Genomic DNA, 11,239 nt, shown 5'->3' with positions numbered 1-11,239 from the left:
TGGGCTTGGGCGGCCGTGCTGAAAGCCCCACTCGGCGTGGGCTTGGGCGGCCGTGCTGAAAGCCCCACCGTATCCTCAGGCCGCTCCGAGCCCGGGCTCTGCACTTCGGGCTTTGGTGTGTCAAGAACTTGCCTTTTCCAGCTCTCCCGTACAAGGTGGAGGTTCTGAGCGTTGTTACCTCATTCTGTGGGATGACAACTTGTTACCGACGAGAGTGCACAATCAAGTGCTTAATTCTTTTCAGGATTAGCATTCAGGTCCTCAGAGGCAATACTGTTTTAGCAATTTCTACCGTCTGAACTTCAGTAATACAGCAATATCTTGGCATTGAGGGAACGTGCTGATAGACCTTGCAGAGATTTCTGAAGTGTGAACCAAGAACAATGGGCAAGACAAAATATGACAGTTAAAGAACATGTGCAAAGAGATTCAAAAGGAGAGGGGGCCTACAAGAAAGCTGGGGAAGGACTTTTCATAAGGGCAACTAATGACAAAACAAGGGGAAATGGGTTTAAGCTGAAAGAGGGCAGGTTTAGATTAGATATTAGGAAGAAGTTCTTCACTGTGAGGGTGGTGAGACACTGGAACAGGTTGCCCAAGGAAGTTGTGGATGTCCCCTCCCTGGAAGTGTTGAAGGCCAGGTTGGATGAGGCTTTGAGCAACCTGGTCTAGTGGAAGGTGTCCCTGCTGATGGCAGGGGGGTTGGAACTAGATGATCTTTAAGGTCCCTTCCAATCCAAACCATTCTATGATTCTATGAAAAACATGGGAAATAATATCCTGTTCTGGAATTACTTTCTATATTAAGACAGGGACAGCTGGCTCAAGATCTTTTCAGGATCATTTTGTGCTGTTATTAACACTCCCATGGGTACAACATTTGCACAGATGCCCAGATGACAATGGAAGAGAAGCAAATGATTTTACGGATGGTCAGTTGGGTTCATGGGCCTGGTATTTTTCATGTGTGCAATACTTACCTTACTACTGTCACAAGGGAAAAGTGTACTTGCTGAACCAACAATAAAATAAGTATGTGAAACACTGGACAGGCATCCAGAAGGTAAAAGAGTGAGCCTAACTTCTTCTCTTCCCACCACAAAATCATGTTTCTTTTAGCTTAATGCAGCAAAACAGCCATCTTGTGTAGCTGTGAAATTGCATTCAACCTCCTCTTGAATATAGCCTTCCTCAAGAAATGAGAGAACATGCAAGACATTGTGAAATGTGAATATTAAACTAAAGACCTTCCTAATCTACAATGTCAATGTTTCATAATGTCGTGGTGGTTTTCTGCTTGCCTTTCCTTTCTTCTAAGAGACAAAGTTTGGCATTAGTATTTTAGCTGAAAATATAAGAAGTCCTTTTTTTTTTCATCCCACTAGAACAAAGGCGACAAAAAGTTGAAGAATATCTATCAAGAAAAAAGACCTTTTCTGGTGTGTCCATTCAAGAAAACCAGACATCGATCAGGTAGTATTTCTGCTATGGTTTATATTCCTTTAGGAAGGTCCATGGTTGGTGGGAAAGATGTTAAGTGGCACTTCTTGCAGAGAACCTCAACCAAAAGGTGAGACCATGCAACAAGACTGGCAAACCCATGGATTTCCTGAAGTCCTTTTATTGTCACCAAATAGGAAAAGTTATTGTTAACCAAATGTGTAACAGATGCAATTAATGAAGTATATTATCTGCTCCTCTAGAGACCAAGACAGGACAGGATACCTTCATGGCAGAGCTCTTACTTCAGATGCCACTTTACTGTTTCCCTCTACAGTCTTCCTTCTGCAAATAACTTTCCTCCCCTTCCTACTCAGGCTATGCTGTGTGTTCACAATCCACTTGTTCTAGCTTCATTGTGTTTTTAAAGTTACTAATTCACTATTTTCTGCTAAAAGCAAATATACTGTAATAAAACCCAGCCTGAGTGATGTCCAGCAGGTAGGCATAATGTTCTGTAAACAGAATGACCTGTTACCAATTAGTAGTGCTTCTTTTTATTGACTTATATTTAAATCTTCTCCCTGCTGTTGTCTGAAGTATGGACATTTAGTGTAAGACCTTCTAATAAGCAACAGAAGTTATTCTAGAGAAGACAGTGGTGTGAAGGAGCACAAAGGGTTCCAGCTCTAACATTAGTTCATGGTGTAGCAATGTTTTTGCAGACTGTAAATCTTAGTCTGAAATTTGTTCCCATCTAAATGGGAAGTCTTGCTTGCCATTTTGTATACTTGGGGTGGCACTGTCCCATGTTCAGCAGCACAAAATTACTTGATAGTAAAAATCTAATTGAACAATGACCTTTGAATATAAAATACACATAAATGACAAGGATAAATATAATCTGTCAAAGATTTCCTCTGTGTAGCGGGAAAAGGCCAGTGCTTTCATGTTGTAGAAAGCTATTGTATGTTAGAAAATCAGTGCCAAATATTTCTATTGTAGCAATAGTCATAATTTGGCATTTGATCTACTTCTTCTTGCTTTCAGTTTCCTCTGTGGCTAATTTCCAGGGCTTTTCATAGTCTTCAGTTAACTAATTGTTTACAGCCATCGTGTATGTGGGTATGACTAATGCTTTTATGTTGCAGGTATTTGCTTTTTGTGACAATATCACTGTTCCACACTGTTTACTACCTGAAAGGAGGTTGTAGTGAGCTTGGTCTTGGTTGCTTCTCAAAAGTAGCAAGTAATAGGATGAGAGGAAACAGCCTCGAGTTGTGCCAGGGAGGTTTAGATTGGATATTGGGGAAAAAAAAATTCACTGAAGGGGTTGTCAAGCACTGGAACAGGCTGCCCAGGGAAGTGGTTGAGTTACCATCCATGGAGGTATTTAAAAGTTGTGTGGATTTGGTGCTTAGGGACATGGTTAGTGGTGGACTTGGCAGTGTTGGGTTAATGGTTGGACTCAGTGATCCTAAAGGCCTCTTCCAACTTAAATGTTTCTATGAATTCTGATCAGTTCCCTTAACATGTATTCTCTATCATGGTTGACATGGAGGTGGTAGAATGATGCAGACTGCTTTCTCCAGCATTTCAAAGTTACTAATTATTTTTAGCTTTATTTTCACTAATATACCTTCATCCTCAACTCAGCTAGCTTCCAGAAAATCATCTCATACAAAAATATCAGTTACTAACTGGGATGTTAATTTTCAGTCACAATAGTGCATTCTCTTTTCTTGTCCTCTGTTAGCCAGCTCTTAATGGTGCAAGAAGAGATGTTTTGTAGCCTGTGCTCTGATCAGTAGTTGCTTAGCCATTTATTTTTTCTGGAGGAAGAGTACAAGCTGAACAGAAATGCTTCGACTTGAATTCAGCCAGCAGACTGCCACCTGAACCATGTAAACTTTCTCTAAAAATACATTCCTTTGTTATGTTGGATGATGATTTAAGATGTCTTCTTTTTTTTTTTATGCAGCAGCAGAACTAGGAGAGCAACTAGCAATAAACAGCAAGACAAAACACAGCTCTCCACATCTCCGAAGCCAGGAATGGTAAGTTTGACTGATATTCAAATACTGATGGCACTCTGTTTCTGTGGCTACAACATTCCACTCACTCAAACTGTATTTAAATAGTTTGCAGGTGCAGTGGTGCAGTTTGTTAAAACTTTATTTAGTGACTGCTTTGATACGTGCCTTTTTGAGAGCTGTCGCATTACTGTACGTAATGGACTAATTGATATTTAGTTTGTACCTGACTGGAGGAGGGGGCTAAAGAGGATACCATTATTGCTGAAATAAACATTAAGTTTTAGCAACTTTTCTTGAGATTCTCAGAAATTTTTTGATATATTTTCAGTCTTCAAGGAAGTTATTTAAAATCTGAGCAAGGTCTTCTCAGGGTAGAGAATTCTTCTATTGTACTGTTACCTGGGAGAGGAGGATAAAAAAAATAAACCCCCCAAAAAAACAACTAACAAAACTAACTGTTGAATGTGTAGTGATGCTGGCAAATCTAATGTCATCAGAAGTAGATGCTAATATCTAATCAGAGTTCCAGGGAATGTTTTGTCACTTTTCCAGAATTAAGATGCACATGGTTATGCTGCTTAGAAATAGGAAAACACAGATTCTTCTCTAGACCTGTTCTTAGGGAAAGGTGAGGGGAAAAAAAGCCACAAAACCTGTGCTCATGTCAGATGGTTTTGAGTTTGGGTTCTGAAAGATTTGAGAGACCTGGAGTTATTTGAGGAGGAAAGCAAAAACCTTAACTTCAAAACTGAGTGTTGAGGGGGGGGAAAAATCCAAAAGTGAGAACAAGTTGTTCTCAGAAATTTCCTGAAGGGAGATGTTTTGGTCTGTGTTAATGTCTCATGTGGTTTTAAAGTTGAGTTAAACTACACAGCTTCCTGAAATAGCAGCCCTTGTACTTGAGCTCTAGTTATTGGCTTGCTGAAATCTAACTTGTAAGCCTGAATGACAGACCAGGAGAGGAGATGCTGTGTTGTTTTCTTACAGTTCAAGGGCATCTTCCTTAAAGGAGAATCATATCAGCTTCTGCAGGCTTCCATGTGTCATTCACCTTCCCTGGTGGTATTTAAGAAATGAGTAGATGAGGTGCTTGGGGACATGGTTTAGAGGTGGATTTGTTAGTGTTAGGTTTATGGTTGGACTTGATGATCTTAAAGGTTTTTTCCAACCACTACAGATCTGTGATTCACATCCATTTCCCACCCTGGTTTTGGATCTTTCAGGCTTCTATAAGCTGCTGCCTGGACAATGCTGAATTAGTCGCTGTAGAGCATGTCCTTTGGAGGAAAAGACTAGGTCCTGCTTCTCATGGCCTCTGGTCTAGGATTATGCGGGGAACATAGGGTTGAGAGTTCCAGGGAGTAGTAAGGCCATATAAAACTCAGGTGTCTAACTACAGCATCCTACAGCTCATTAGTAAGAGAAACTCTCCCTCATCTGGTAACATATCCTAATGCCTAATTAAAGGCTTTACTCACTACCCTGTGTTAGTAGGCTATCCACACTAAGTGGAGGAATGGTGCTGCCATTAAGGGATGTGGTATGCAAACTGAGATACTGCTTTTGACTATATACAACCTAAAGCAAGTTTCTGCTCTGACTCCTCTTAGAAGGTGACTTTGGCAATTAAAAGCAAGCAATTGCTTTAAGACAGTTTTGTTTCTGTAAGAAGAACATAGTCCTCAGGTTAGGCCTTCTCACTTCCAAGGCAAGATTTAAATAATCTTTATTTGATTTTTTTGATGTAAATTCTGCAATAGTAATTGACAAATATTCTACTCAGTCTGTATGTACTACTTTTGTAGATACTTTTGAAATGGCATTTATTGTTAACCATTTTAGTCCTGTAAATGAGTGAAAGCCTCTTTGGAAATAAGTGACATGCAGCATAAATGTACTTCTAACATCTCCATGGATATGCTTTGATTTCAGGAAAATAAAGAGAATGCTAATAAACTGTCATGGGAACAATCAAGCAGAACTTCAGAAAAAAATGATATTTTAAACTCTTCCACAATCACACTGCCAAATTCCATATCAGGAATCACAAACTATCATCCTAAAGATTATGAAGTCACGGAAGTAAAATCTAAGCATATGTCACTTAGCAAGTCCTTCTTGCAAATGAAAAGCTTAAAAGAGAAGCAATTGATTGCAGAAAAACAAAATTCAAGTGTCAGCCTACCAAAGAAACCAGTGCTTGGTACATATCGTGGCAAAGTTATCCAATCCAAGATAAACTCCTTCCGAAAAGCACCAAAAAGTGAGCTGGAAAAGAGTTCTTTGCCAGACAAGAAGTTTCTTCCTTCTGGCACCAAACCTGCAGCAAGCTCTTTGTCCATGAGCAGCTGTAGTGTATTTGCAAAGACTACCAAAGTCACAAACAACTCTAATTCTGTAAAACCAGATGGTGTTCTCCCATTCCAGAGCAAACCATCTGACAAAGCTGCTATTAACTCACAGTCCAGTCTGAAGAAATGGCAACCCATGTCTGCTGTAGTGCCAAAGAAAGTAACAGTCCAAAAAATGATTGATGGAAGGGCACCAGAGCCACTAAAGGCTGTTTCTAACAGTTCTGACCGCAGAGTGCTAGGAGTGAAGACATGTGAAGATGCAAGACCAGAAGCTCCAGCAAAACCAGTTTCTGTTGTTTCTGGTGCAAAGGATTCTAAAACCACTGGCAAGAGAAAATCTGTTCTGCCAAAAGAGTCAGCAGAAGAGAGAAGGTAACAGAGCTACTGTTGTAGGTTGATCTTGGGAGGTATTTTAGACCTTCTTTCCAAGAACATCTATTTTGATTTATGTCTATTAGGTGCACTGTAAAATAAGAGATCTGAGTGTTTGAATTTGATTCCCAAGGGCAGCAGACTAAAACTGTAGACTTAATACTGAGGAATCAGGATTCAGACTAATTCCAGCAGCTCTTCAGGCTTACAGTTATGAATAGAAAATGTATATTGCTCAAGCTCTGGTTTTTGGGCTGAGTGTTGTGACAGCCTTAAGCATGACAGATAATCCTGTAAGGGAATTGCACATGCACGCCATTGCTTTAAAAAAAAGATGACTGATGCAGGATGTACGCAGAAGTGAGCATATTTATGGACTGAGGGAGAGCACTTGTCATATATTTTTCAGCTTGGTGAATGCACCTTAGATGATGGGGTGAAGATATATAATCTAAAAGTTATTTAGTGTTCTTGGTAGAGCTCCTTGTAGAAAGTCACATTTACAAAAATTGGTTATCTAGGGGGATGGTGTCGAAATTAAATGAAGACTGAATTACACTTATACAGCAGCTTCAGAATTTAAAAGCTGTGTGATAGCGTTGTTCTGGGCTGCTCTCCACGCTTCGTGTCTTTAGAGATGCTTTTCCTGATCTAGTTCTCTGGTCTGAAGTGGGATTAGGGAAGAGAGGTGGCACAGGCTAATGAATTGATGCATTTTTCACCCTTTCTTGAAAAAAAGGGTCTGCAGCCTAAGTCTCTTGTTGCTGCTGGAAAGAGATTAAAGTGTTCTGACCTGACAGATACCTAAAGCAGATAGTGATATGCATTGTTCTGAAATTTTTGTACAGGTCTAAATGGCAGCTCTATTCCTTTAGGATTAAAGGGAGACAACTTGAGGACTATCTGGAAAAGTATATCTTCGTATGACTTACCCTAGTTAGTGTCAGTCAATGTAAAAAAATGATAAAACATTTGTCACTTCTGCTAATGATATTCATAAATGCAGAGCTCGCCTGGATGAATGGAGAGCATCTAGAGGAAAAGTGATGAGGAGACCTCCTATATCTATGCTTCTGGGATCACAGTCTAAAAGTGAACAACAAGAATTCTCTTCTGGTGATTCTTTAGAGCATGTATTACATAGTGAGAAGGTCAACAAGACTCTTGAAGAATGTCTGCAGTTAACCAAACAGGTATTCAGTCCCTTGCCTACCAAGTTCTAATCATACATATCCCTACAAGTCCTATGGGTGTGCTGGACCTGGGAGTCAGATGTGGGAGACTAATTGCTTCCCAGATTAAACAATATCATAGTTTTTTGCAGACACCTGAAGAAATTAGTTCTCATTTAAGCTTCACTAACTTACTGAACTACCCAATAAGATTAGACAATAATGTTAACATAATAAAGTAGGAAAGCTATAATATAATGAGAGTAGCTATGAAATAATTAATCTAAAACAAGACTGCATTTGCAGAAACTTGCTTGGACTTCTGGAAACGTCTGTTTTAAGTAGTTCTGAAGATGTTTGTGCATTCTACTATCCCTTCTACTTACAATACTGTGTAAATAATTCTTGTTTGGAAGAATAGGTGAATGACAGTTCTACTCAGGTTCAGAGTTCAGTTTTGGAAATGCTTGCCGTCTTCAACTTTCAAGGTTCCTCTCCAAAGAAAATAAAAATACTTGCTTTCTAATTCAAAACCAGCTTAAATAGGGCACCTCAAATTGTTCACTGCATTTAAATCTCTGCTCTTGTGTTGACTTTAGGGATGTCAAGGTGATAAAGTACGTGCCATGTTGGAAGATCTGACACAGGGCGTTCCTGGAGCTAAAAAGCTTGCAAAATATTGGATCTGCTGTATGTGTCTTGAACAGACGGGTCCTCTTGAAAAGCTTATTGCTGTCTATGAGGAGGCCATTTTGGCAGGAGCACTGGTGAGCAGATTATCTTGAAGTTTGAGGTTAACAAATATAAACACACTGAGGTATGGTATATAATATGCAACCTCTTATGATTTTAATAAATCTTTTTATAGTGGGAGAGCCATGTGACCTACTTTAACATAAAAAGTTGGATTTGTTTTGCTCTGTAGCTGCTATAGATACTACTTTCAAGAAGAAATGTTTAGGATCATCAAAACACCCTATTATGTTCCACTTGGAAGAAATTAAGGTCTGGGACTTCTAGAATCACTAGAAACCCAAAACAGAACTTAATTTTACATTTCTTGGTGGTCTTAATTCCTATGCTTTAATATCAGTAAGATTTCAGGGTATCAAATATGGCTTTAGTACACCAAATACAGAAAATACAAATTCACTTGTATTCTGACTTGCGTCTAAACAGCAATAAATAAAGGGTTTGTAATGTGAATATCACGTGGTCTGTACCACTTTCCCTGTAACTGTTATACCAAATAAGCTTAAATTGTTACTAATTTTGGAATTGTTTTTCTAAAACAATAAAACTTTTTTCCAGCCTAGAGATGAACTGCGACACACACTAATAGAGACTATAAAAAATACTGAAAGCCTTCTTAAGCCTGAGGATGGTAAGTCTGAGTACTCTATTCTAGTTAAATGTCTGGCTTGACAGGCATCACAAGCTGTTTAAACTAATTGTGCCTATATTAAATTCTATTTCATGCAAACCTCTCTGTGATCATTTGGTACTCAATTGTCTTTGAGAACAACCTTGACTAAACTAATGCCTTTTCAATCATGGGCATAATGAGTAGCTGAGATGCTTTCATCTTCAAACTTTCTACTTAAATGCTATCAAAGCAATGTTGTCCAGCTATTTTAGCCTGATAATGAGTAAATAGAAACATTATTGTGAGCTAAAAATGAGTTGCCTCTTTGGCACATAAACTCCTCCACTAGCAGATGCATGGCTGTGTTATGGCATAGTGTCAATTAAAAGCAGTAAATATTCCAGTTTTGGAATCCAAGTAGCCATATACATTCCTGTTCAATGTAGTGTAACCTGACAAATATTTGATCCCAGAAACTGATTGAAATACTTGCTCAGAGCTGCTGCACTTCGGAAGGAAGAGAATGACTTCTCAGGATGTACTTAGCCTGAGCTTTCAGGTTGCAGGTTTTTGAAGGTGACTACAATTATAAGTAACTTAAATTGCTGTGGCTCAGACTCAACACATACTTAACTTCTGTTGTCATGTAAAGCTTTAAGATTTCAGACATCTCTCTAAAATATTAACTTCTCTTTAGTTGTAACTAATCACAGCTGTACTTTCTTCAATATTTCAGTTTTAGGGGAAACTGTGGTGGAAGCTTATTTAAGTGTGGAAGTGGGAGTCAGCAAGGAACCAAATTCATCTGCAGAGCAAGTTCAGGAGGCCTCCCAGGATCTATGTTCTGATGATGACCAAAAAGCAGAGAGTGATGACAAGAAAGCAGAGACTAGCAGTGAAGTGATCAAAAAAGAAGAAATTGATTTAGACTTGAAACCAAGAGAAGAGATCTTGCTAAAAAAGAAAAAAAAGCAAAAGACCAAAGAACGTGCAAAGAAGAAAGGAAAATGTGAAACAGAAGAGCAGGATGAGGATGGGGTAAAAGATATAGGCCGAGCAGTCAGTTCTCCTGAGAAGGAGAATGACACGTCTTATTTAATGAGATACGATCCATCTAGCACACCATACTTGGAAAGGTAAGATTACTTCAGCTAAGAACAGAAAGTTTGCAGCATCTGGGGTAACAATAATGTTTGTGTCCTGTTGAAACAGGGAGACGCTGCACTTGTGAATACCTAGTTAAATGCTCTCAGGAACTTATTTTTTTAGGATTGCTTCTTCTTCCTTCAGAAGGAGGTCTTTTAAAATAAATTTCTCTATTTACTCAAACTGCTTTGCTTTTTGAATGCCTCACTACAGAGTAATCAGACCTCTTTGTGGCAGAGACTTAAATTCCAGGTTTAGGATCTCTTCCCAGAGCCCCCATGGCAGCAGCATTTCTACACTGAGCTAGGTCAAGAAAAGTAGGTGGCATCAGTAGATGTAGTTGTATGTCATACAACATAGAAGTGAGCAAGATTTAACTCTGCTGTAAAGATTCTTAATTGTATCTTGAGGAAAAAATCTGTGTAGGACAAAAACAGGTAACACTTAAATTATTTTTTGCTACAAGGTTTCTTCTAAGCAGACTTAGGAAAGTTGAGCTCGGTTTTGGCATCTGATGAAGATGGACTTCTGTCAGCTGTCTGCTATCCTTCATAGCAAGAGGAACAGTTTCTCTGCGATGGAATGGGGGGAATCTTACTTTGGAAACTTTTCAGGAGGTTCTTCAGATGAAAATATTTTGCCCAAGAAAAAAGTTGTATTTCTGGTTTTATCTGTATGAATGGGAAAGGGCCTGATTCCCATTCTCTTTTGCTGTGGCAATGGGGAAGAGTTGAATAGGAATTGTGACTTGTTTCTGCTAGATGCTACAGAGGCAATTTGTATGATGGTGTGCCTATGTTTAGTGATATTTTTTTCTTTTCCTAAGTGTGAAGATGCACCATGAGGCAAACGAATCCCATGCTAAAGACCTGAAAATCGTAACCCCTTTGCGATATTCTCAACGCATTCGGGAGAAGATGTGCAAGTTGTCGGATATTGTTAAAGATCAAGACCCATGTGCCTCTTCATTTGAACAACTGGGAGAATTGGAATCAAAAGCCACTTCATTTATCCACAAACAGAGCAATATGCTCAAAGAAACAAGTGCTGAAGTAGAAGAGTAAAAAGTAACATTAATGCTACACAGGGGTTAAAGATTGGATCTTTTTTTAAGGAGAGTTGGGGGGGTGTTTGTTTTTTAGCAGCTTTGAGAGAGGAGCTATCCAAAAGTTGTTTGGATGGCTTAAGATGAAATTTGACTACCTGAGTCACTAAACTTTTGAATTTATAATTTTCCGCCTTTTCAAAATTGCAGTAAATCTGGTCTGTTTTAGTACTTATAAACATCAGTGTCTTCATGTTAAATATGATTCATTAAATAGTGAATTAAGGACTAGGTTTAGCACTTCATAT

The 11,239-nt window shown here is 38.9% G+C and overlaps 1 protein-coding gene across 1 annotated transcript; it reads left to right on the top strand.

The window, feature by feature from the left end:
- Window positions 1-1,385: 1,385 nt before the first annotated feature.
- On the top strand, window positions 1,386-10,950 carry CKAP2 (cytoskeleton associated protein 2; the record flags this gene model as incomplete). Its single annotated transcript, XM_010162924.1, has 8 exons — window positions 1,386-1,473; window positions 3,422-3,497; window positions 5,409-6,202; window positions 7,209-7,395; window positions 7,974-8,141; window positions 8,686-8,758; window positions 9,483-9,876; window positions 10,713-10,950. Coding segments are annotated over 8 exons (2,018 nt in total), but the record flags the coding sequence as incomplete, so codon positions are not given.
- Between the last annotated feature and the right edge of the window lie 289 nt (window positions 10,951-11,239).

The sequence above is a fragment of the Antrostomus carolinensis genome, unplaced genomic scaffold (genome assembly GCF_000700745.2).
Source record: "Antrostomus carolinensis isolate BGI_N321 unplaced genomic scaffold, ASM70074v2 scaffold50442, whole genome shotgun sequence".
Classification (NCBI taxonomy): Eukaryota; Metazoa; Chordata; class Aves; order Caprimulgiformes; family Caprimulgidae; genus Antrostomus; species Antrostomus carolinensis.
This window is presented reverse-complemented; position numbering and strand designations above follow the sequence as displayed.